Source organism: Medicago sativa, chromosome 8, assembly GCF_051527215.1.
Source record: "Medicago sativa cultivar Bolivia chromosome 8, Bolivia_mono, whole genome shotgun sequence".
In the NCBI taxonomy this organism is placed as follows: Eukaryota; Viridiplantae; Streptophyta; class Magnoliopsida; order Fabales; family Fabaceae; genus Medicago; species Medicago sativa.
The window spans coordinates 75,225,567-75,252,434 of NC_140756.1; the positions used below are offsets into that span (position 1 = coordinate 75,225,567).

The 26,868-nt window shown below is 34.0% G+C and overlaps 2 protein-coding genes across 3 annotated transcripts; one reads left to right on the top strand and one right to left on the bottom strand.

The window, feature by feature from the left end:
- Positions 1–13,199: 13,199 nt before the first annotated feature.
- On the top strand, positions 13,200–16,945 carry LOC146901519 (glycine-rich protein). 2 transcript variants are annotated; one of them, XM_085738114.1, is made up of 7 exons: positions 13,200–13,334; positions 13,967–14,526; positions 14,645–14,820; positions 14,904–14,984; positions 15,113–15,188; positions 15,312–15,386; positions 16,405–16,945. In XM_085738114.1, the coding sequence occupies exons 2-7, from the start codon at positions 13,998–14,000 to the stop codon at positions 16,593–16,595; spliced, it is 1,128 nt and encodes a 375-aa protein (XP_085594240.1). In that variant the 5' UTR covers positions 13,200–13,334; positions 13,967–13,997; the 3' UTR covers positions 16,596–16,945. The 2 variants fall into 2 exon arrangements, with proteins under 2 accessions (XP_085594240.1, XP_085594241.1); XM_085738115.1 differs by having other exon boundaries at positions 14,651–14,820.
- Positions 16,946–19,919: 2,974 nt separating this feature from the next.
- LOC146901520 (arginine--tRNA ligase, chloroplastic/mitochondrial-like) lies at positions 19,920–26,260 on the bottom strand. Its single transcript, XM_085738116.1, has 16 exons — positions 26,083–26,260; positions 25,853–26,004; positions 25,613–25,688; positions 25,425–25,526; positions 25,063–25,281; positions 24,788–24,868; positions 24,213–24,296; positions 24,008–24,112; positions 23,369–23,547; positions 23,026–23,110; positions 22,669–22,934; positions 21,184–21,253; positions 20,896–20,985; positions 20,662–20,730; positions 20,438–20,539; positions 19,920–20,346 (listed from the first exon to the last, which is right to left on the bottom strand). The coding sequence occupies exons 1-16, from the start codon at positions 26,089–26,091 to the stop codon at positions 20,236–20,238; spliced, it is 1,800 nt and encodes a 599-aa protein (XP_085594242.1). The 5' UTR covers positions 26,092–26,260; the 3' UTR covers positions 19,920–20,235.
- Between the last annotated feature and the right edge of the window lie 608 nt (positions 26,261–26,868).

Consider the following 26,868-nt stretch of genomic DNA (forward strand, 5'->3'; position numbering starts at 1 on the left):
TATAGTTATACTTCTAAAGTCTATAATAATTAACAATCTACAACAATATTTTTTTTTTGGTAAGATGAAAAATATTATTTTATAATATGATATCAAGATAAACAAAAAGCAAAGATAGATTATCTATACAATAGAAGCAATCTTGAAAATGTGAAATTTTATGAAAAATAGTTGTATGGTTGTAATAAATATTAATCCCGTGTATAATCTATAAGTGGAAAATATTTTGTAATTTTCTCAGAGTTATGTTATTTTATAATTTGAAGTTGTTTTTAGATTTTTTGTTGATTTTTTTTAAACTATAACAAACAAATACAATGATCTTTAAAGTGGTTTTTTAAAAATTATTACAAACCTCGTAGGCTCCTTTGTTATAGATTAAAATTAAAAAAAAATGATATTCAATAATATATAGATTTTCTTTAGAGATTTTACAACAAAAAAAAAACAGAATTTGATTCGTCCAGTGAGGATTGGTGAGAGGCAACGGTGACGATGAGTCTTCCCGGTGTAACGAAAGGTGTCTGCAGGCACGTTAGCACTCCAACGTTCAAGTCACTAATGGAACTAAGAAAGAGTGTGTAGAAAGTCTGGTAAAGAGTGAATCGTACCTTGGAGGTGAAGCTAAGTCACCCTTATATAGACGTGCGTCAGAATAACCATCTTCAGGATATGTGGCGTGTGATTTGAGAGCGGTTAGAGAACACGTGTATGGAGATCGTTGAGCGGAGGCGTACTCGAATGTGATGCGGTGCACCATTATTGGCATGTTCTTCTAGGCGTAGTGCTTTTGTGTGGTGGACGTCTAACCCACATGTCAGTTAAGGATTGGCCTTCTGGCCGGTCCAGAACATAACCTATTTTGTTCTTTCAAAAAAAAAATTGTGTTTGTTTATCATAATAAAATCATTTTTATAAAAAATAATTTAAATAGTTTGGATACAACAATATAAAAAGAATTTTTTATTACAAAATCATATCAATCTTTTGAAAGTTATTTTCTCTCTTGTCTAAATAGGATTTTTGTTACAAAAGACACAAAAGGGTAAATATATGCTGAGGTGTTAAAAGATTAAGATGGGGCAAAATTGTATTTTTATTGGTCATTAACTTTCATAGTTATATACAGAGAATATATTGTTTTGAACTCTTTAGATGGTTAGAAGTTGAATTATAGATCAAGTTTGTTTAGTCTTTTATTTATTCTGATTGGGATTAAGATTTAAAAAAAAAAAGTTAGTGTGTTTTATCGAGTTTGTTTTAATTTGTTTTTAAGAGAGAAAAATAGGGGGAGATTGAAGCAAAAGAAACAAAATGATATAATTTTGATGACATGTCAAACTATCAAGAAGGTGTAAGATTGTATTTTTGGTAGACGTTAAGTAATTAGAGAAGAGAATAGATTTATTCTGATCAAGATTAAGATTAAGTTTGTTTATTCTTTTAAAAAAAGATTAAGTTAGTGTGTTTAAAGTGAGTTTGTTTTAATTTGTTTTTAAGAGAGAAAAATAGGGGGAGATTGAAGCAAAAGACACAAAAGGATATAATTTTGATGACGTGTCAAGATTTTAAGAAGGGGTAAGATTGTATTTTTGATAGACATTAAGTTTCATAATTAGAGAATAGAATAGATGGTAGAAAGCTTAAGTAATGGAACCGAAGAGTAGACTAGGTGATAACTCCCAAATACAAAATTTGGTTGAACCACCAAACTTGATACTCAAAAGAGAAATACGGCGTATTTCGCTTTCAACCACCAGGATGTCTGTAGCCCAATTGTGTCAAGCAAATGATGCAAAAAGTGCTCCTTGTGCTTGAAAATATGTTTGTTTCTTTCATTTCAAACCACTCAGTTGCAAGATAATCATAAAAGATACATAGTTGAACGTTGTTGTTTAGATGAACCGCCTAGGTGGCCATACTGAAGTAAATAATTGAAGGGATTTTAAGACGGGTTTTTCAAAAATTTTAATCCTCTTTGCGGAAGAAATCCCATTGAATTAAATCATTAATCACAAATCAAACACATACTTAAACAATTTAAGGATTCATGTGTTTACCTCTTGAAGAGCAGAACCTTTGTAGTAGAATTGTTTATGATCACGAGCAAAGCAAAGCAGCGATACCTCTAGTTAGTCCACACGAACAGTGCTCCTCCAAAACTCGGTGCTAGCCAAGGAATCAGAAGTGCAGAGAAAAAGGGTTGCTCCAAAAACCTGTAACCAAAAACTTCAGTACTAGAGTTCTATTTATAGAACTTCTAGTGTGCTCTGCAAGTCAGAAGTCACTATTGGGCTTCAGTAAGCCCAACAACGAGTTTAGTAATTTTGCTAACTAATTAGCGTTATTTACTAAACGCACCCCTTATATAAGTCATACTTATATATTTCTCTTTTGACTGTTCTTTGTGTGTGACCCTATAGGTTCTAGTCACGTTGGCAATAATATTAAATCTAATATTTAATATTATAAACAATGAGCGGTATCTAGGAACACATCATTGCTACCTAAGTGACAAGAATGTCAAGTGATCTAACGAAACTTTTCCATGATAATACTTATGTGTACAATTACTCCTTTGTCTCGATATCTTTATTGATCCCAAGGCATAGATATTGTCACCCTTGTATAGATCAATGTTTATATTTCTTGATTCCGAAATATACTGAATAACGAATAAGTCCAATATCTTATATTGACTTAGTTCGACATGGCCATGCAGTTTTACAGTCATATTTCATCAAGAGACCTAAAGATATATCTCCTGTTTATGAGGAGGGACAAATCACATCTAGGACACTGATAAGTGTCATAAAAGTGTTAATTTCATGTTATATTTTAAGCACTTTTTGTTGCTTGCTTTGCAAGTAATTGAAGGAAAAGCCGAGAAATAAGTGTTAAATACCTTATTACGCTTTACTTATCATTACTCTATCTTTTTGTGCAGGAATTAGCCTCAAGACACTGATCAAAGACCAAAAATCATGAAAAAGTGCAAAATGGCAGAAGCTGTCCAGCAAGCTTGAAGAAATGGCGCTAATAGCGTATTCTACGCTATTAGCGTGTTCAATGAAGTGCCAAAGTCCAGAGAGATACGCTATTGGTGTATCTGGAGCGAAGATGCCTTGAAGAAATTTCGCTATTAGCGACTTTTGCGCCATTAGCGTGAACTCGCAATTGCGAGCTCCTGTACTCGCAGCTGCGAGTTAGGACGGTTTGCTCAGCTCAAGTGGCCCACTTGCTATTCCTTGAAGATATTTTCTAGATATTTTGGGCTATATATCTCATGGACATAACCAGTTCATAATATATACATTAGGAGATATAATTAGTTCAAAAGAAGTTAATATTAATCTTAGGAAATATCTAGGGTTTTTAGTTTTTCTTAGGCCTTCACTTGTAAGATATTTTAGAGAGAGAAATAGGGTAGTTCTTCATAGAGTGAGAGTGATTTTGGAAGTTGGATCTTTATTCCTTTGTTGAGACATCACAAGGTGTAATGAATCTTTCCTTTTCAATCCATCCTTGCAAGGCTCCCATGATGATGTGTAGCTAAATACTCTTTGTTGGGATGAGAGGTACTTGATCCTTGCTAAACATGTAATCTTTTGATCTTGCAATATATGGTTCTAGCAATTTATATTCAATATTGTTGTTATTCTTGTGTTAATGCTTTCAATGAGATTCAAGATGCTTTGGACACAAACTCTTGAATCTAGAGCTAGAGTAGCAATATATCTTAGGTTAACTTACTTGACATCTTTGTTAATCTTGTGATAATCACCATAATCAATAGTTAAATGCTTTCGGATACTTAATCAGGCTGGACACGGTCGATTAGGTTATTTGATCGACTTTGTTATCGTTTAAGGGATTTGGACACGAATGTTTAAACGATACCTTAGAGTTAATTATATCACTTTGGACACGAAGGATAATTTAGAATTGATTGTGATAATGTTGTTTACAAAGCTAGAATTCGTATGGACCATTAGGTTACGTGTGAAGCTTGGTTAAGGAACTCTACTCCTAACAAGTTTCAATCCTTATTTATCTCAACTTTTACTTTTTGCAATTAGTTTAGCTAGTTACATTTCAATTCAAACAAACAAGTACTCTTAATACTTGGAATGATAATTGATGTTAAACTGTCCTTGATAACGCACTATTCCCTGTGGAGACGATACACAAATACTTATCTTGTTTGATGCTAAAAACGAATTTCATCAAAATGGCGCCGTTGCCGGGGATTGGTGTTTAGATATCTAGGACACTCATGTCCCTCAGCATGCTTCATCAAGTACCCATCAACCAACATTATGGTTATCCTTTTACAGACAACGTTAGAATGGCAACAAAGCACTTGAGTCCACATCTAGGGATCATAGTGGTTTCAGGTATAAGAGCGATATACACTATTATCATTGTGAGAATATCTTATGACAATTGCATAACTTAATATGTAGTATTCTCACGGCGGGTCAATCCAATATAAATATTACTCCTAATATTTATATCTATGTGAAGACTTGATAACTCTTTATCCATGATCTGTGAGATGTGATCATCAGTCTACCCACATAATAGTCTCTATGCTTTAATGATATCCCACTTCTCAATAAAGCTTGACTACAAATACTTTTATAATAGTTTCCTTATTTTTAACGGGGTCTCACAATTAAGTTATACTTAATGTTCCATTAAACGGACTAACTATTCTAGGGACTTTATTATTTTGAAACAAAACAAAATCAATAAAGAAACGCCTTATAATTTATATCTTCACAATATATATATTTATATCAATATCATGATACAAAACCAAACCCAATCAATATAGGTTGGTTATTAGGGCTTACTCCAACAATAATCTCTTGTAAGAGTTGGATTCATCACATCAATTCCCAGCAAATGAGAAATCAAAGACCAACTAGAACAAAACAAATGTAGTGCAAGAACAAATGATTAATGTCCTTGTATGAACCACACCCACCCCTACATTGTTGATGCTGAATATGAGTAGACGCAAAGCATTATCAGTTGTAGGAATGTGATTCTGAAGAAGACGTCAAGCAAAGAGGCAGACTTTAAGAGGTGTCGCCTTGTGCCAGACGATGTCTTATTATTTATGTGTTGTAGTATTTTCCATATATGTCAAATAATTACAAGCATGACTAACTGTATAATGTTGAGATGAGTGAATATTGCCACATGTCTGAAACCTCAACCTGCATCACAATAGTGTGTATCAATGCACAACACTCGTCAACATGTTCCTCCTATCAGGCCAATAAACACATGCGCCAATTCCACGCCTCCCAGTCCTCCCCCATCTTAAATGATTCATCTTAGAGACTGTCTCCATGTTGTTCTTAGCTTACTAAAAAAAAATAGCCAAATTTGTCGTTTAAAACTCCCCCTCCAACCAAGAATCCCACGAAATCATAATAGATGACTTGTCACCAACACAATGACCTAAGTTAGACGAGAACCAAGAACCTACCCCTAGACCTACACCTTCACTGATTGCATAAAGACTTTTCTACCAAACTGAATCAATGAGAGCACTATTTAAAATGAGAGTGAGAGGGTTAAATCACAGCCCCTGGATCAAATCGAATGTCTGATATTTATTTGTGATACCTGCATTGCTACACACATGTGATTGTCTTCTCTTCTAGTTAAGTGGCTAAGCGCCTTCATCCCTCTTCCGTTGCTACAATTAAACCCAGTGTTCATCACATAATCAGGAACAACTCAAAACAACCCATACAAAGTCATACTCCGAAACTAACACCATTTCAGCGCATGTTTATTGAACCAATCCCACAACCTCCTCGACAATCACATATTGTTCCTTCACCTCATCGATCTCCCTCATTTCATGATCCTGCTCACCATGCACCGTGTAATGATGGAAAAAACATAACCTCAATATCCATTTCATATAAGTCATTTATCGCATAGTAACTGTTCAAAACTTCAATTGTCTTTTGCAAAATAAAATCTTTAACATCATTGGAGTTGTTCGATGCAAAAGATGCCAAAAAATGTTCCAAATAACCTTTGATTAGAGAGAATTTCTTGAAGTATGAAAATTCATTGCCTCAAGAAAAAAAAATCATGCGTGATAGGGCGCCAACAATTTGGATGCATCCAATATTGCCTAAGCGATCATACATACTCAAAATCTTTCATTTACAACATTCACATTATAATAATGACATAATAACTTCTTATACTTTGTCAAAAAAAAAACTTCTTATATGTTAGATTTATGTTATTTGTCCTCCCGACACAAAAAAAAAAATGTTGAACTAATTTTTAATTTTTCTGTTGCATATGTTGGTATCTTATTTATAATGATTGCATAGTTAAGCAAATACATTTTTTAATTACGACGTGGTTGGATAAATGCTTTCAATGACAAATATCATGACCTTGATATGCTTTTGCCCTCTCTTTTTTTACCCATTGTATCATTCATATAGAGGTAAAAGTTAAAGAACGTCTTTTTTTGGTCGAGTAGGAAGCTAATGATCGTTTTTTTTTAAGAAGTTAAAATAAAATTTATTCAAAACGTAAAGAATCCCATATAGCACAAGGAATGCTAGGCTAGGATACTTAAAAGCAACATACAGAGGAACAAAGGAAAAGTGTGCCGTATATACACGGAACACTCAAACAAACACTCATACATCAAATGCAAATTTCTAAAAACAAACCAAAAACAACCTCCACCGAGAGCCCCCGAAACCAAAAAAACTAAAACCCCAAAACCACAACTACAAGAATTCCCCAATTTACTATCCAATTCAAAATTGCATTACTGAGGGATTTATACCCTCAGTAATTACTGGCGGAATAACCCCTTCGTAACACAAAAAAAACCCTCAATAACGTTACTGACGGAAAAAACCCTCAATAATTCTTTGAGTTACATCACTGAGGGATAAATCCGTCAGTAATATTAATGAACCTACCAATTTTTACTGGCGGAAATATTCCGTCACTGATGAAGAAGCACATGACATTGCATTACTGACGGATATAAATCGGACACTAATGTTGAGACGGATTAAGTAATCCGCCAGTAATTCGAGATATCCTTCGGTAATGTTGTCACTAGTGTAAGTAGTGTATAAGCTGACCCAGATTTTTTACTTACTCACGTGAGTTCTGAGAAGCATCGTGTGTTTCCCTACTCTCCCCTCACACAAAAAAACCGCTTCTCCATATCTCAGTTCGTCGCCGCTGATTCTCTCTCTCAGTTCACCGCCGCTGATTCTCTCTCAGTTCGCTGTCTCAGTTCGCCGCCGCAAGCTTTTCTCACAACAACAAACAAACCCAATCACTGATTTTCTCCCAGTTCGATGAATCTTCAACTATCTTCTCCAAACCCAGCATCTCTCTCTCAGTTCTCACTCACCTTAAGCCAAGGTAAGCCAGCTGAATCTCTAATTTCTCATTCATTATCCAATTTATTGTTTTAGGGTTTTAGAATTTTTTTAGGGTTTTATAATTGGGGAATGGGAATTGGGGATTGTGGAACAGTCATATAGGAATAAACAGGAGATGGAAAAAAAGTCCAATGTAGGTAGACGAACGGGAAATTTTGATGTAGAGAAGTGAACACTTGTGCATTAGGATCAACTTTCTTTTAATAGATAAATGTAACTAGTAGAAATTGTTATATGTTTCAGTTTAGTTGATCTGCCATCTTATAAATTCTACAAAAATAATATAATACATTTATCAAAAATTACAAATTATAGGTTGTAGGTACAACAGAAAATCAGAAGACAATTAAGTTATGGTTGATGCTAAAGTAATTCAACATTGATATACATGATAATTAAAATGAGGCAAAAGCAATATATTTCTTTACACATTGACAATACACGCAGTGCATTTAGATGTTCAACACTGAAAAAAAATGTGACATCATATTCATAAGTATATCAGCTTCTGAATTGTAAAAACATAGCCTGTTTTCACATTATTTCTGAAATTCTGAATTTTTTGAGTTGCAAGCTATTCACAAACTCTTTCTTCTAATGCACTTGGCGTGATATTGTCTGTGTACTCTTGTAATTATTCAACAAATTTCAACCTTGAATATGTTCAATTAAAGCTTCTGGTTTGTGTGGCATGTGACAAATGCAAAGGAAAATTGTTAGCTCTAGGAGAGGAATATTGTAGCCTATTCTCTTTTACTCTATGAGAATTACCTGAATAGAATATAATAGATTTTTTATAACAACCCCTTAGCAACAACAATTACTCAAGCCATTTCATTCATTCTGTTTTTGATCCACTTAGCAATGATTATTTGATTAGCATGGCAACATCCAATATGTTCCTTTGTATGATGTACCACATAGAACTCGTGTCTAACGTTTTAAAAACTTGTCACTTGTTTTATCTGTATTCCCCGACCATGTGAGATGTACTGTTTTTGAATTTCAGTGTTACTTTCATTGCATGTTCTGATCCATTTATGTTGTATAATAGTTTTCTTGCAAGAATGTAAATATGATGTATGATGCGAGTCTTAATGATACACCATGACAGTCCGTCTTTCACCGGCTTTCGTTCATAATCTAATTTAATGATTGTCACTCAATTCATCCATCAAACTGATTTTTTTAATTGTTTTTTCAATATTAATGTTATGAAAAATGTGAATTCTATTTTGCATCTTCATATTTATTTTTCTTTATACTTGCATATTTCATCCTGTAGAATGGCTCTAACATCATGCAGTCTATGAATTAAAGTTCTTGCGTGGACTTGGAGTTTGCATAGGCTTAAAATAGGTCCGAGTTTGTTCTATGAATGGTGTTGGAATCCCCGTGAATGTCTTTCTAGATAGATGAGTGTCGGAGGCTCTGTGGGGTGGCTGTTGGTTTTGGTTAATTCTGTTGCTTTAGGTACCTGTGGTGCCTGTGCCAGCTGCTGGTGTTTCTGTTTTTAGGCTGCTGCTAAGTTTTTTCCTTACCTTTGTTGCGTGCTGTTTGTGCCTTGCTATTGGGGGGTTTCTGTTTTATTGTTTACTGGGATTGCACCTATATGCCTTGCGCTGGGTGGCTTTGTATATGGTCCTTTTTGACAGCATTCCCCTCTTCTCAAGGGGTTGCTTGTTTAATATATAATTGGCTGTTCAAAAAAAAAAAGTCACTTTTTATTATGTTTTGCTTTTCTAAAGTTATCATCTTTTCCACATTTTTTTGATATAAAAGTTATTATTTGTTTAAAGGTGAACCCCCCCCCCCCCCCCCCCCCCCCTAGATGGTTATTTAAAAGTTGTTAGAGATCTTTGCTCCAAATATAATTGTGTTGATGATTGCCGATGAAATACAAACTGGATTAGCAAGAACAGGGATATTGCTGGCTTGTGAGTGGGAAGAAGTTCGTCTGGATGTAGTGGTTAGTGTTCACCTTTACCTCTTATATATCCTGTATCTCAATTTCATTTACAGTTTTCTCAACAATGTGTTTAAAAATTCATAAAATTTATTGTGCCTATGCTTGTTCATACTGCTTTTGGATTATGTGTTCATGTTAGAATTAACTGTAACCCCTTCCGAATACTCTTACTCCTTGTCTATTGTATAGATGAACAAATATGAACTCATATGATATTATGAAATTACTTTCTGAACCATGACTGTGTACTGGTATGGACCACAAAGGCGTATAAAGATGAACAAATATGAACTCTCGTTACAGATCAATATTTCTTTAAACTATATAATGAATGAATTTTTCGTTATTTTATTTTTCTACTCGGTAAATTCACTATTAATATAGTCTTTATTCTTATGAGATTATCATATCATGTTATATGCATTTGCTGAAGCTTTTCAAAGGTAGCAGGATAATTATATGGATACTTTAATAATTATATGGATGAGGCTTCACAAGAAAATCCCCAAAACACGGGAAGAGGAGGAAATATGAGCGAAGATCACCGAGAGGGAGATCAAGATCAAATTTGTCCGAATATTATGATAATTAGTTTTTTCTTCTTAGTTTTCTAGATTGTAGGAATCTTATTAAAATATTTATGATTTTGTATGAAAATTATTTATGTATTGTACAAATATTATAATGATATGTGGTTTAATTAATTTGTCTTATTAAATAAAAAAATTTATTTCTTTAATTTATTTGTGTTTATTTAATGTTATTTCTCTAATTAAAATCAAAAAGTGGGAAGGGATTAAAAAAAAAAAGGTGAAGTACATTACTGGCGGACATTTCCATCAATAATGCATATTCGATTAACATTAGTGGGGGGGATAAATCCGCCAGTAATATTATGACAAATCTGAATCTGCATTACTGAGGGATTATTCCCTCAGTAATTACTGGCGGAACAATCCCTCAGTAATTACTGAGGGAATAATCCCTCAGTAATGCTTTGTCAGAACTACCTTTCTATTACTGAGGGAAAATTCCGCCAGTAACATTACTGACGCCAGTATTACTGAGGGATGGTTTTTGTCACCAAATCCGTCAGTAATGTGTATTACTGAGGGATTTCTTTCATTACTGAGGGATTAATTCCGCCAGTAATAACCAAAATACTTGTAGTAACCGCCCTCCAAAATAACCATCAAACCTACCAAAAAACTGTGCAGCCGCACCTTGCTTCTCTTCTGCAGCTCAACACATTTAAGCACATGTAAAAGCACCACCTAGAAAACACATAGCTCAATTCTTGAAACAAGCTACACTGTCTAACATCCAAGTATTTGAGAAAGTCCATCAACAACAAACTCATAGAAGAAAACCCATAAAAAACAGCGGCACAACCACAAAAACCAACATCACCATCACCAAAACTACCATTAAACACCACAAAAACCATCTACCATTAAACACCACAAAAACCATCATTACTCCACACCAAAAACCAGCACCAGCCACCATGAGCATCACCACCAAAAACCAACACCAGCCACCACGAGCATCACCACCAAAAACCACCACTTTACATTCAAACTTCCGACCCAACAACAACAAACCACGTTTTGAGAAAAATATTGTATTAATAAATCTAGCAACAATTTTTTTTATTGATGATTAATTATAAATGTACCAGTCTTGTATCATTTTTCTTTGTGGTATCATTATGAAATAAATGTAGAGACTAAATAGTAATGAGAGAAACAACTATAATAAAATAACATTGTTACCGTGTATTTTTCCTGTAAATTTATACACTTCTTAAGAAAATTTGTTACCATATCATTATTTTAAGACATTATCCACTAACGAAGAGAAAATGATTATATTAAGTTGCTCACCATCATCCCTGCTGCCTCTAAAGGCCCAGACATCAAGAGCTTATGCAGTTCCTCCGATCTAAATTAATTGAAGTCGTAAACTTTTTCATGTCTTTAATCATGTCCTTCGTGCTAAAATCCATGCTGATTCGGAAAGCGGGCCTCACTACTATATTATGAATGGTTTGTAGGTTAAAAGAAACCTTTTTGTTACGTCCTCCACACGTTAACTATTTTGAATCTAAGCCTTAAAGCGAGTATATGAAGGTCTCTAACTATAATTTTTATTTTTATAAAACACAATCAGAGAGCATGTATACCATTTATTATATATGTCATTCCCATTGGTTTTATTTTGTGCAACTTTCCTTTCATACGTTAAATATGTCATTCCCATTGGTACTATATCTTTGAACAATTAGCCGCCTCATGATATGTCACATTCAGTGTGATTGTTTTGATTGCACATATAATTCGTGTTGGTAATTTGAGTAAATACAGTGTTCACTACCATGCATTTTCACAATGTGATGGTACAAGATACATTTTCTACAAGTTAGCGGGATTATTTACTTACTGTTGCAGATGCATCGTATACTAAGTATTGAATTACAATGACACATCTTGTGTTGCTTGATGCAATTTTTTTTTTGTCAGGTAGCCTAGTGGCTTGAATTCACCTTATAAGGTGAATAAGTGGGGTGTCCGGGGTTCGAACCCCGACCCATGCATATAATAATGCATTATCCTACCAACTGAGCTATGCTCACGGGACTGCTTGATGCAATTTAGTTAATCAATTAGTAATACGTTGTTTTTTTTTTTTTTTTTATAAAAAAAAACAAATAAATGTTAACTAGTTGTTGTTGATGCTTCATAAGTTCAAAGATTTAAGTAAAGGGTAATGTTAACGAGTGTCCCTGGGGAACTCTTTAAACACTTTAATTGGTAAGTTTCTTATGAAAAGTTGTGTATTCAATGAATTGGAAACTGTAACAGTTGACTTTTCAAATGAATAATTACTAAATTTGGAATCCTTAAAGAGTGCATCGGGGGCACTCGTTAACAAGACCCTTAAGTAAATTATACTCATCTCTCTGTTCTAATATTTATCAAAGAATATGAGTTGATAAAAGACGACCTCTTTGATAATCATAAAAATTAGTTGTTCCAATTGAAGTCTACATGATAAACCTTTTTGGTTATATACAAAATTAAAGGTGTACGAGAAACTCAAGTCAACATTGAGTTGTTCGATCCTATTTTAAATTAAGGTGTACGAGGAGATTTCAATTACCTTTAATTCTTAATGTTAACATCATTTGCTCCCGATCCCTCCAATCTCATATGTAAGAAAAGATTTTTTTTTTATTTAAAAATTCATTGAATAATTAATGCATCTAATACACAATGAAGACTAGATACATTAATTATTCAATGAATCTAAAAACAATATTTTTTTTTATATATGAGATCAGAGAAAATACTTAACAAAATATCATATGTCTTAGCCGACCTCTCCGATCAACAAAACTCTTCGCAACGCACGATCCTTGCGGACGCACAGGTATCTACACTATAGTTTACCAATAAAATGTACACCCTCCGGTCACAAATATAAGCAAAAATTTATGTTTTAAATTCATTCAATAAATGATATATATAGTCTTTATTGTAGACAACATACATCATTTAATGAACATCATTTATTCAATGAATATAAAATATGAATTTTTGCTTATATTTGTGACTAGAGGGTGTAGTAAACAATAAAGTAAAATTGGAAGGCGGTGTAGAATTGGGCCCATTTAGTTAGTTTGAAGTTGAGAAACAAAGCCCATAAAATTTTCATGCACGGTGATCATCCTCGTGTTCATTATACTAGAAAGTTCCATTTCCATTTCCATGCCTCAGAGAATGAAATACGAATTGTGAAATGCAATCCGCATAAAAACCCAACCACTATTTTATTTTGTTCAAGATAAAATCAAATTCATCACACTTTTGAGGTTCCTTTCCTTTCTCTCCAATCGCTCTCAGGTACTCTCTTTCTCTCAATTCTCATAAATATTTTGTGGCTCTGAATTTCGATTTTGATCGTTTCATTTCGTTCTGTGCCTGCTGATTTTTGAATCATTTAACCGATCTTCATATTCTTCCTGTTTTACTCAATCAGTTCTAATCATGTTTAGTTTATTTTATCCATTCTGTATTTGATAATTCGTGAATTCGTGATTTTTATTTTTGCCTTGCTTTGCTTAAATCGTTCTACGAATTATGATGATTCTGTTGTTGTTTGAAATGAGTATTTCGCTTCTGAACTTTACAAGTATTTTAATATTTGGTAAAAAATAATTTGGAAGATTGCTGATATTGAATTATTTTTTGAAATTGTGTTTGAATTGAATCCTTTATTAGTGTTATGAAATTTAGGGTTTATATTATATTATTTGCAATTGTGATTTAGTTATCTTAAATGCGCGATGTACCTCTAGTGAATACCGCACCTAGAAGTATTTAATATTTTGAAAATCATAACAAAATGTAGCGTATTTGGAAGATTGTTGGAAGGGATTGTTCATATTGAATTGCATATTTTATTGATAGTTGTATGGTTTATACGTTATTTGTGGTTGTGATTTGGTTATCTTAAATGCGTTTTGTACTTTCAGTGATTACTGCACTTGGAGTTTGAACGGCAGAATGCAAGGACGTGGTGGTGGGCCTGGTGGTAGGGATCCTTTCTCTGGTGGGCCTTTCGGTGGTTTTGGAGGAATTGGTCCCTTTGGACCTCCTGGGAGTTTAATGTCAAGTTTTTTCGGGGGAAGGGACCCGTTTGATGATCCTTTCTTCACGCAGCCTTTTGGAGGGATGTTCCAGTCTAGCATTATGGGTGGTCCTTCTGGGTTTCCTTTTCCTCCGGAAATGCATCGTCCGGGTTTTGATCTCGCACAGAATATGCACAATATGCAGTTACCTGGGTTTCCTTTCCACCCGGACATGAATCAATCTGGGTTTCCTTTCCACCCGGACATGCATCCATCTGGGTTTCTTGAGCATCAAGCTCGTGCTCCACCTCCAGAGCCTAGTAATCGAAGGGGCCCAATCATTCAGGAATTGGACTCTGATAATGAAAATGAGGATGAGACGGAAGAGAAGAGAGAAAATCCAAAAAAGCATAGAAGATCAAACACTGAACCCTCTGTAGAACATCCAGATGATGAACTTGAAGGTAATATGTGTTTACTGTTTAGAATTAACCAATAGGGGCTTGTGCTTTTTGCTCTATCCCTCTAAAAAATTGTAGTTTGTATTTGTTTTGGCTAATTTTTATTGGGTTGGGGGTCAAGTTGCAGGGAAGAAGATCAGACATTTGCAGGGTAGAAATGAGTACAACAGATTCAATGCAAGTGAGCTTCAGCCTCAAACTCGCAGTTTCAGCTTCCAGAGCTCCACAGTCAGCTATGGTGGACCAAATGGAGCATATTATACTTCATCAAAGACAAGGAGGACCGGAAGTGACGGAGTAAGCTTTTACGCTGATTTACAGCTAGACTAAATCAAGGATTTGCATAATGTTATCTTCTGATTCCATCTTCATTGTGTTAGGTGACACTTGAGGAGAGCAAGGAGGCTGATACTTCCACAAGGCAAGCTTCTCACAGAATTTCTAGAGGCCTGCATGACAAGGTATCCTCTTTGGTAGCGATATTATATTGAGTTGGTTTGGTTTTGGGATCACTTTTGCTGTGTTTCTTTTAGTGGTTTTAGCCACGTCCTTACTTTAATTGAATTTACTTTTATCTAATATTTTGTAGGGGCACACCCTTTCAAGAAAACTTAATCCAGATGGTAAGGTGGATACTATGCAGACTTTGCACAACATCAATGAAGGTTAGTTAGCTTATGCTTAGTTTTTTTTCTTCTTTTTCTGGTGGCGTGATACAATAACTACTATAGCAGTTCTTTACACTTGTATGTCAGCATTACTGAAGGTTTTGCGTTGTTTTTTCGCAGATCAACTAGCTGGCTTTGAAGAAGAATGGAAAGGGAAGGGTCAAAAGTATTTGCCTGGATGGAGCGGGAGTATTGGTGAGTAACTGATTAATTGAGAAATATGGATGATTTATTTCTAGAGTATCTCTCTTATTTATTAAATATTATTGACAGTTTTACCTTTATATACTTGTGCCAAAAAGTTCTGTGAAGTTAGTGTTATTAGCATATTTTGTAAAATTGTGCTAAATTCATAGTTTTATAAATGTGAATTTACTTGAATACTTGAAATACAAGGAAATAAAATAATTGTACCGAGTGATGATATATGTTACAAAAATCGTAAAATCATTACACGTGAAATGCCATGCAGTATTTGCAATTTTTCAGCCAATAATCAGTTTAACGAAAGAAAGACCCCGTTTTATGTTACAATGTATCTGTGGACACATTCATAGCTCTGTTTTTATGCATCAGCGTATGTTTTTACGATGCATGCATCTTTTCACCCCCTATTTCAGTTCTCTGCAACTACCACATATTTTCACACATCTATTTGTCTATTTGTATATTAATTATAACTTCTCATGGGGTGTATTCTGATTTCTGATGTCCATTGTTGTGAAATCGTTATCATGTTGGATATATTATTATCGATTTCTTTATGATATATAGAAAACTACAAAGTTCACCAGTGTGATATTCCTAGCTCATGCTCTTTATTATTGACTAATGGGAAGTAAGGAAACAGTGGTAGAGAAGTACTGTGCATTCAATGGTGTAGAGAGTATGGCTTAGTATGCCTGTTGTGTTGGCAGTGTTTTTTACCAAATTTTTTTAGCGCAGTTTATTGAATGTTAAATGATAAATTATGATTAGGGGATAGTAATATATACATGATGTGGGTACGTTCCTTAATCTCAGAAAATAGTTTACCATTTTTTATTTCCAAATTTCCTGTCTCATTTTTTTTACATAAAAAAGCAGCAAGACCAATGTAGAATTCAATGTGTGGCACACGAGTTATGTATATGGTATTATGTGGGTTTCTGCACCAAAACTGTTAGCAGTATGCCATTTGAATCATTTTAACCTGTTCTTGTTTATGTTTTAGGAGCTAGCCATGGTGGACAAGCTGGGCAGGCTGGGCAAGGAGGTTGGCTGCTTCCTTCATTGGAGCACAGTCATCCTGTGAGAATGTCCGAAGTTGGAGGTAAGGTGGGTTCTTCTCGTGCTGAAGAGAAGGAAAGGACAGGTTCAAATGGCAGGGGTGCATACCACCCAGGAAGGCATGGCCGAAATTAATTTTCTACTGTTGTAGTCAAGTTGACCAGTACTCAAGTCCCATTCACCTTAGCAACAGTGTCATGATATTCCATGTTATTACCTGTTGGTGTCTTTTCTCTTTCCGTCCCCATAGGTATACATGATAATTTTAGCTGTATCTTTTATGCTTTGGTTGGACAGATTCGGCCACTGAAAATGTTATAGTGATGCCAGCGTCTGAGATCTGTACAACTTAGTGCAGCTCGTATAGGGGTTTATATTGCTGCCCGTTAATACTGCTTGTGGTTGTTTAGTTGTATACATGTGTCCTTGTATGAGGTGTTTATCTTGTCCCGTGCAACTTCTATGCCATACTCTATTTTGCTAAAGGATTCTCTGATAAAAATGATGCTTGCATGACAAAGCAATTGTGTCGGGGGAGATCCTAGATTGATTCGAAGGAAGAACCATCTTTCATATAGAAAATTTCATGAAAATACGCACGTATAGAAAAGTTGGGTGTGCCATGGCATAGCCGTGTCCTCTACCTCACCTCTGATTCCCATATCTGACCTAATCCAAAAGAGCTCAGCATAGGGTCTATTTGAAACACGAATATGCCTTGAGAACTCAAACTACAAAGCTCCTTCTCCATTGTGAATGAGGCCATCAGACCCCCCTCTCTATATGACAAGACCTAGAGTCCATTGTGTAATTTCACAAGTTGATATTACTTGACCCCCTACCTACCTTTCCATGTGCTGATATCCAAACTTGGGTGTCAAGTCACAAGATGGGCGTATGAGTGTTTCACATGGTTCAATACTAACATTTTCATCGAATGTAGAACTTTTTATTCAGACTTAAATAATTCTCTTAACAATCTCTCCCAATATTAGTTCATCCATGCATCTGGTATCCTTTCCCTCAGGACTATACTTTTCACCAACTTACGCTAGTGCAACTATTGACTCACACTCATCAATAGAACGACATCCGATAAAAAAAATTGATACAAGGAGTTGGCTATCTTTAGTCAAATATTTCACTCTGGTATCACTATTAGGTCACCGAGGAGAGCCTAAAACATTGTGGAGATTTTCATGTAAGACAAACAACCACGTAAAGTTGTTAGGACATGACATCTTTATCTAAGAGCTTAAACAACACATGGATTCCATTTTTCTGCTGTGTAACACTCACATTTAATACTCCATTTTTCATGTAACACTCACACTTGATACTCCAAAACCAGCGAGAGGGTAGATGACATAAACTGAATTATTTGATAGGATCATGTGTAAGAGACATCGTCATTGATGCATTGCATGTACATATGTCTATAGTGGGTGAAATTTTTCCACTAGTTGTGATATAGATCTGACGAGACGCACCATAAAGTTTATGGGGACAAGATAATTTTTAGGTTCTAGAGGACAAAACATCAACTAAAAGGAGTACACGTGATTGGAATGATATCTAAGAAAGATTGTGAGAATAATAGATTGACGATGAGATTTGGATAATTATGATGTGCCATCATGATTTTGACAAAAATTAAAAAAATTTGGAGTTTAAAAAAAGGGAACTTCTATGGTACACCCGCAAATTAAGGTGTACCGGTACTCTCGCTTAAATTTTTTATAAATTAACTATCATTTTTTATAAAAAAAATAGGTGTTTGTTGACATTTATATTTTAGAAAATGTCATTTATTAGAAAAAACATCATTTCATTTTTTATAAAAATCATACTAAATTTTTTTACATTTTATTGTAAAAAATAATCAAAATTCTCTATTATGAGCAATAAAAATTCAGAAAAATTAAATTTTATTGCGGTGACGTTTTTGGTAAATAAGATTTAGTTATTATAATTATAGGTGATAGAAAATAATATTTTCCTACAAAAAATAACTCATTTAACTATTAATTTAAGGATTTGGTGTACCAATACACTCAAATTGTTGGGTGTACCATAGAATTTGCCTTAAAAAAATCATGGGGTCACCCTGATTTTGCCCCACATTCACCATTAATCGAAACATATATCTAGTCGTTGTTCCCATTGTCATGTACATTCTGTTGAATGATACAACATTAAAGCCTCTCTAGAAGAAACCCAAGTATCTTTGCAAAGTCGCAAATAATATATTATAATTGGAGAATGAGTTGTACTAAACTAATTGAAAATGAAGATGGGAGAAAACCTTCACAGCGTTATTAGATTTGATAAATCTATCATGTGAACTATATATCGATCTCCTCTAAAAAAACTATATATCGATGTGAATGGTATAATATATAAAGAGGAGCAAAAAATTTCTTGAAATTAATTCCAGACACCAAAGCCAATCAAATAATTGGTGGCAAAGTTTAGTAGAAAACAGACGAGTCCATTGACTAGAAAACTTTTGGGAGCTGGTTTTAATTATTGACAGAAAATTTAACAATGTTGGATCTGATTATGTTTCTATTAATTATTAAGTACTTTCCACGTTTAGATGATTGATTTGAGTTGTTTCCAGAGGGTCTCTTCTTCCCCATGTCATATGTGCTTAGAAACAAAACAAGAGTATTGATATTCCAACATAAAATTGGACAGTTTATAAAGCAACATTCAAAACAAGTGTTAATTTGAGAGGTAAAAAATTATTATAAAAGTCCTATAAATTGTTTTTGTATGATTTTATAAGTTGTCCAATTTTTTATGTTTAATTATCAATACTCTAGAAACATTCTCAATCTTGCTTTCTTGGAGTACAAATCTAGAGGAAAACAAATTGCTCGAGTGTAATATAAATAAAAAAAGTACTCGATCGAATGCAATAAATTATGATCAATACTATGAAAATGTAATGTATTTGAAACTGTATCGATTTTGACAAGCACAGAAGCTACAACCTGAAGCTTCTAATCCATCTTGCGTTATTTGGCTACTGCGGTGTAATGATATCAATTGAAGAATCCAAGTCAGCAAGTTTGTATAACAATGTGACACGTAGACACAAGAGAGTAAAAGAGGTGCACATTAAGAAATTAGAGTGGGTATATAAGTGAATGTGTGTGACTAAGAGTGGTGTGAAATATTTGGGATCAATTCTCTTCTCTCTGGATTTCTTCTTCTATGTTTCTTTCTTTCTCTTCTCTACAATTTCTGTTATTGTGTAGTACAAGTTGATCTATTGAAAGCTTATTTTCCTTTATAACTTTTATTCTCATTACATGCGGTTCTGAACACTCCTAGACTATCATACTTTTCAGCCAGATTCTTCAAGATATGAGAGAGAAATATATTACCAAAAAAAAAAAAAAGTGGAAGAAATATTAACTGTGCAGTTATGAAAATTTAGAAAAAAAATAATAATATAGAGAATTTAGTGAATATTCCTCAAGATACACTAAATTTAATACTAGAACTTATTTACAATTCTGGTTGTTAACATTATAGAGAATCAAGAAGAGAGAATAACAAAAGAGATTAGAATTTTAATAGAATACCATAAAATTGAATAAAGGTTACGAGGAGAATATATAATAAACCTAAAAGGACTAGATTACTAATCGTCCTTCAAACTCGCAATGCATTAACATAAAGCCTCAAAAGTTTGTCAACTACGACACCAAAATGTACTCGATGAACTCCCCTCTATGCTCTTGAACTCCGCTTTCAAACATGGTCATAACTTGTAAACTGGTTCAATTCCAAGGAGATAGAAGCACTGTCTCATCACAGTAAGTGTTGCTTCACATAACAAGAGTCTACTAGTTTCCTCAGGTGACCCAACAACCTGGCAAAGGCATTCACATTAATACACAACAAATAGGATTAATATGAACGACATTCAAATTAATAGAGACAGAATTTATGGCCTTGGATACCTGACAATTAGAATAAAATCTCTTTGTGAAGATTTCAGCCAAATCATATAGGTATTCACACAACTTGTTGGGGAGTAAATTCGAACACGAGTCCACAAAAACCTGAAAGATGAAAAATCTCATGTAAGTGCATATATTTTTTAGATTGTAAAATCACACACACACACACACACACATGTATAGCATGCAAGGAATAAAACTCAAAAACAAATGTTTCACTCTACCTCGGTAAATTGTAGTAAATGAAGAGCCAATGTACACTCATCTTTATGATCGAGCACCAAACTCCCATTCTGTCACAAGTTGGTAAACAAGATATGAAGCATGTAAATTTGCACCAGTTATAAACACAAATGCAGTATTGAATCATATCACAATCACAATAGATGTCTGCTTAACTGACTAATATTTAACCATGATATACTCTAGTATAAAACCTGGAAATTAGAAAAATTTACCTTTTTTAGTTCTTCTATGTCTTTACCAGATTTCTCGATAATGGAATAGATCCTAGCATGTGCATACAACAAATAAACAGCAGTATTTCCCTGTTGAACAAAAAGCTTAGAAAGGTGAGACTTTTTTTTTTTTTTGGACTAAAAAGGCGCGACATTTATAACTTTACATTAGTTGGAAATATTTTCTATAAGAAGGGAGCAGGACAAGTTTGAGGCCATCAATAATGGTGTTACAAAATCAACAAGCTTTTCTGTTACTTGACAAACATTTGAAAATAGTAAATGCACCTTATCATTAAGCATCTGATCAAAGCTGAAAGTGTAATTCGTTGATCTATTGATCTTCAAGTCAGCATATCTGTGAACACATCAAAAGCATGAACATGATGGACAACAAGTCTACAACTCATTCGGCATTTTAATAACAAAGGCATAAGAGACAACAGAAATGTCGTAAAGTCAAACCTAAAATCATATGTAGAGTCATTTCATACACCAAACAAACATTCGACATGATAAAAAACCAACAACCAAGCAACCCGTGCTTCAGCTTTTACTATCCATGTCCTTAAATATAAGCCCTCTTGGAAAGAAAAAAGTATCCCTAAATATCAGCTTCCTTTCAAATTACTAGATACATTAATTATTATTTTTTTATAAATATACCCGTAATTAATACTACTAAGCGTGTTAGCAAACGATGAAAAGTTAGAGTCGAACACATCCATATACAAAAGGGTATATTTTTCATACAAAAAATTGACACATTGAATACATACCTACTTCTTTTTAATGTGAAATTTGAAACATTTGATGGCCCTGGTATCACTTTCGATCTAACCAAACAGTGGAAGATGTTTTTTTCTCTTCTATTTCACATCTCTTACTCTTATACCAAATAATACATCAAATCTACTATATTTCTTACTTTTTTCTCTCTTCAAACACTCTTGCCTACTTCTCTTCTCACTATTTGATAGTGAAAAGTTTATGTGTTTTTTAATTAAAGGGTATTTTTGTCATTTAAAAACTAATAGTATTTCTCTCTTCTCACTTTCTATCTAACCAAACCATGGAAGATATTTCTCTCTTTTCTACTTCACATATCTTTCTCTTATACCAAACAATACATCAAAGCTATACTATATTTCTCACTTTTCTCACACTCTTACCTACTTCTCTCTTCACAACTTCTCTTATAAACCAAACACACCCCACATGCCCAAACCACATAAGCCTAGTTTCCAAAATCTTTTCTATTATAAGTACTACCCAAACTCTCTCTAATGTTTCATTTTTAATCCTTTCAAACAAAACATCTTCAGCTTTTCTAAGCTTAATTTATTTTCGTGTTGGTTCTTGAGATCCCAACACTTTGTACCATACAACATCACTAGTCTTACAGTTATTACATATTAGATTCATGTCAGAGATTTGAATAAGTTTACGTTCGAGGCCTAACACAACCCTCTCCTTTTATCCGGGCTTGGGACCAGCTACGTGTAGCAATGTTTAGAACACATGTTCTAAACCTCGAACTAAAAATAAGTATATATCAACCAGATTCAGAACATTAGAGTAGAATGAAAAGCAACACATAAAGTTCTAAAATTCAGTAAATAGGAAATTTTCAGACAATACATCTGGTTCCAATTTAACTCAATATAGTATGTCTACAAGTAAGTTAACTACATGTTAGTACTGGAAAGCATGTTGGGCTGTTGGCTATTATACTTTAAATATGGGAAAACATTATTGAGATAAAGAACTTACTTAACAGCCCCATATCCAATTGCCTTTGATGTTCTTTCAATTACTTCCTCTGTCCAATAGGAACTCTTACCATGTTCAAGACGTTCAAGAAGAGTATCTTTACAGCGCCTTTTAGCTTCATCAAGTAAATCAACCAATCGAACAGTCTCGCTGCTGCGACTCCTAAATCGTTTTCCATCATCGCCACAAACAAGACCAAAACCTACATGAGTGCATATTGGATATTCATTTGCATCCTTTGGAAGCCACCCTGCACGCCTGGAGGCCTGATAGAAAAATCAAAAGAGATGTCTGACATTTAAACTCATTGCAATATCAGCAGTAGAACTGACAATATATCAGTCAATTGGGTAATACCTTAAAAAGCATGTCAAAATGTTGCCACTGCCCAACATCTGTAACATATATATTCCAATTAATCTTTTCGAGTTCCAAACGATACCTGCAAGGTTCAAGTGGCTAAGGTAACCAGAACTTATTTTCCACAGTAGATCTATTTCCTGTTCCATACTCAGATAAAAATACAAGACAAATAGAGACATGTGCACCAGGTTTTAAAAATGATTTGGTTCAGCTCCTAAATGTGTTTCAGTATGTGTGACATTCAAGATAAACTAATTTTGACTAATTGATAACAGAATTTAAATATTCATGTTAGTCACATTGCAGCCTATGAGAAGATATCCAAAAAAAAACTAACCGAAGAGCTGCTAGATCAGTTGAAAAGTAGTTGTAGCCACCATCGCTTTTCCTAACAATTAGTGGTCTGTCTACACCCTCAACAAATATCACACGGGCACCGTCATTGTCTTCAATCAGCCCTAATTTCTCCAGTTTCTCCAAAGTAGGAGGGATATGTGGATTATAGGAGCTCTCTGGCTGTAACCAAATACATTACCAATCACCAATCAGTACAAAGTAAAACATGTTATGTCACTATTAATTAATAAAAATGAAAATCTATAATGAATGCAACATAAACTCAAGATATTCGATTTATTTCTACACAGTATGCATTATCCATTTTAATGCTAGAACTGACCAAATTTAATGTTAATGCTAAAACATGAAATCGAGCAAATAGAGGAGTCATAATAACTACATCAGAAAAAAACAACAAGCTAAATCAAGCAACCAGCCAAACTTTTGGTATATCTGGCAAAAACACATAATCAAAGCCGCAACACATTCAATAAAAGCCACACCAACAGACAGAGTTTGTACAAAACAAACATATATAAGGCACACATAATTCTAAGAGGCCCATCACTAAATTAAAAGAACAGAAAAGGGATAAGGAATTCCTCATGGGAGATTCAAAAGAAACTAGAACCCTTACCTTTTCCTCCAAACGAACTCCAAGGCGTTGATAGACCTTGTTATATTCAGCCCTACTAACCTCACAAATTTTCTGCCATGCTTTTTGATACGTGGGATCCCCTCTCTGAAGTCAAAATTCAGGCATACAAAAATCTATAACCAATTCCACGTGATCTCGCAGATAGGGGGCAGAAACTAGAAGAAAAAAACACAGTAAAATTTACCTGGAGATTGACCACTGACTGACGTGCATTGTACTTAAAATCACTATCACTATCAAACTTCGATTTTGCGGCCTTGTAGAAGGCCTAAAAAAACAGCAACACCAATCATTTCAAAATAACTAAAATAATTTTCCATCAAAGCTAAATAACAATGAGAACATATATAACGTTGTTCCTAAAGATCAATAAATAAAACATTGCCACTTCAAGGTTGACTATTCATTTATACAATTTGATGCTGAGTATCTACAGTCAAACATAAACCCGGACATTTATTCCTTTTTTTTTGTGAAAGATTGGACATTTATACCTGAATTCACATCCTGACATCTTTCTAATTTTTAAGAAAATTGAAGGAGGCAGTGGAAGTGTTGATCTGATTGCATATCTCTTATCTAGTTAGGTTTTGTGGCATTTATAACAAATTAACTCCTAGATATCTAGGAATATATAATAACCATGCAGCTAGTTTAACTAAAAACAATGTCAGATCTGAACCAAAAATAGACAAAACATATGAATAAACACCTACATAAGAAAACTGATATGAAGTTCATTTCCATATGTTATCTCACCTGTAGATCTCCAATATCACATTCATTAATATCTTCTATGTTTGGAAATTTGTCAAAGAGGTATTGAATCAGCATGCCGAACTGCAAAATCAATACGTGGACTATATAAGCCATATGCTCCAATGCCAAAATGAGATTTTTCATGATAGAACGTTCTATAACTTTTAAGTTAACATTGTTAATTTGGTGGCAATTGAAATAGTTCAATATATAAACTATTTTCTTTACGGGTGGATCCCTGTAAAAGGATAGTTTACTTTAGAGATTAAATCTACCTGAGTGCCCCAGTCACCGATATGATTTCGGCGGATGAGACATTCCGGCTGACAAAATTCAAGCATCCGTGCAATTGTGTCCCCAATAATGGTTGACCTGAGGTGACCAACATGCATTTCTTTTGCTATATTAGGCGAGGAAAAGTCGACCAGAATCCTCTTGACAGGAAGTCGAGGAGCCCATGAATGAATACCAGAAGTGAGCATCTTCTGTAAGCTCTGCAGGAGATCAGAGACATTTCATATTAAGATCATAATCTAATTCCAAACGACACATGCTACAATTCAGATAGTGGCCTAGAAATTTGGAGACACGTATAAATTTCTAATTTAAAACTACGAATCAAAATACAATCAATCACCTGTGCTATCCACTTCTTCGATAAGATGACATTCACATATCCAGAACCAGCAACAAAGCACGATTCTACCATCTCTGATGGAGGGAGATTTTTCGCAATGCCCTACACACAATAACGAAAAAAATCTAATTAAAAAAAAGAGTACACCAATCAATAAAAAAGGATTAAAAAAATATCTCAGATTATACCTCTCCAAGTGAACGTGGATTTCGGAATTCCGGTTGCTTCTCTCTAATAATAGGAAAAAGACTCATCGCGTTATTACTGCACCCAGAATTAAAAAAAATTATTAGCTTTAAGCAACAAAAAAGCTTATTTTGGCAATGTAAGTGATCGTTTGTACATAATTTTGATAAGTCAAATTGTTTTCATATAAGCTATTCTAAGAAAGTGGTAAGTTGTTTCTTAAGCAACAAACCCTAACTTACCACTGATAATCAGCATGTTTTACACCGTTTTTATTTGCAACACATGCTTCAACTAAGGGAACAACATCAGGTTCACTAGGCACAGTTACTTTAAGAGATTCTCGAAACAGCTCCGCCAATTGCTTCTTGACACTGGACGGACAATCTAATTCCTATATACAAACACATAAGCCAAAACCCAAATAATCATGATAATGATAAATAATAACAATTTAATTTGGAGAACTTACAATGAACATCGTGGATATGGATTGTGTGTTTCACTTAATCAAAACTCACGAATATGTAGAAGAAGGAGAGAAAGAGGTAGTTATTATTTATCAAAGCTCACGAATATGGTTCTGTGAATATGTAGAAGAAAGGGGGGAGAGAGAGGGAGAGGTTGGTTGAGTTGAGAAACCAAAATCTGAAACCCTAATGCTGCTAATACTACTAACTAGCGTGCTGCCCAAGTCTGTCCGCGCTTTATTTTTTTTTCTTAGAGCCCGTTTGTCATATAGATATAGAGCCAGTTTGTTATTATTTTTTTTTTTTTTATAAAAATAATAACTTTTAAGAGTTTGGCATCCGTGTGTCACAGTTTAAAAAAAAAAAAAACCTAAAAACCTCAAATGAGAAGGTGTTAGCAGCATGTCACAGTTTAAAAAAAATGAGAAGGTGTTAACGGCACCTTCTAAAAAAAAAAACAAAAAAATTTTAGAGGAGAGAGAAAATATGGATAAAAAATTAAACTAATTTTGTAACAAATTTTTTTGGAGGAGAGAGAAAATATGGATCAAAAGATTGAACTAATTTTGTAACAAAAAATCGCTTTCATATAGTTGTATCAGACCTTGCATATATTATGCATTGTCTTTACCAACTGAGCTAAACTCACGAGGACAATGTATAGCTGCATCTAAACAAACTAAATTATTTTTTAAAAAAAATATTTTTTATCGGGGTAAACAAACGCAAAATAGATTCTGATTTTTCATAAAATCTCTATAAAATAATTTCTAAATTATTTTATGGCA

Excerpts from the sequence above, each read along its gene's own strand:
- LOC146901519 (XM_085738114.1), top strand. The coding sequence starts at position 13,998 with ATGCAAGGACGTGGTGGTGGGCCTGGTGGTAGGGATCCTTTCTCTGGT. Across the intron at positions 14,527-14,644 it reads TCCAGATGATGAACTTGAAG|TTGCAGGGAAGAAGATCAGA; the intron begins GTAATATGTGTT and ends TTGGGGGTCAAG. Across the intron at positions 14,821-14,903 it reads GGAGGACCGGAAGTGACGGA|GTGACACTTGAGGAGAGCAA; the intron begins GTAAGCTTTTAC and ends TCATTGTGTTAG.
- LOC146901520 (XM_085738116.1), bottom strand. Across the intron at positions 22,935-23,025 it reads ATTTTGACATGCTTTTTAAG|GCCTCCAGGCGTGCAGGGTG; the intron begins GTATTACCCAAT and ends TTTTTCTATCAG. Across the intron at positions 20,540-20,661 it reads ATTTACTACAATTTACCGAG|GTTTTTGTGGACTCGTGTTC; the intron begins GTAGAGTGAAAC and ends TTCATCTTTCAG.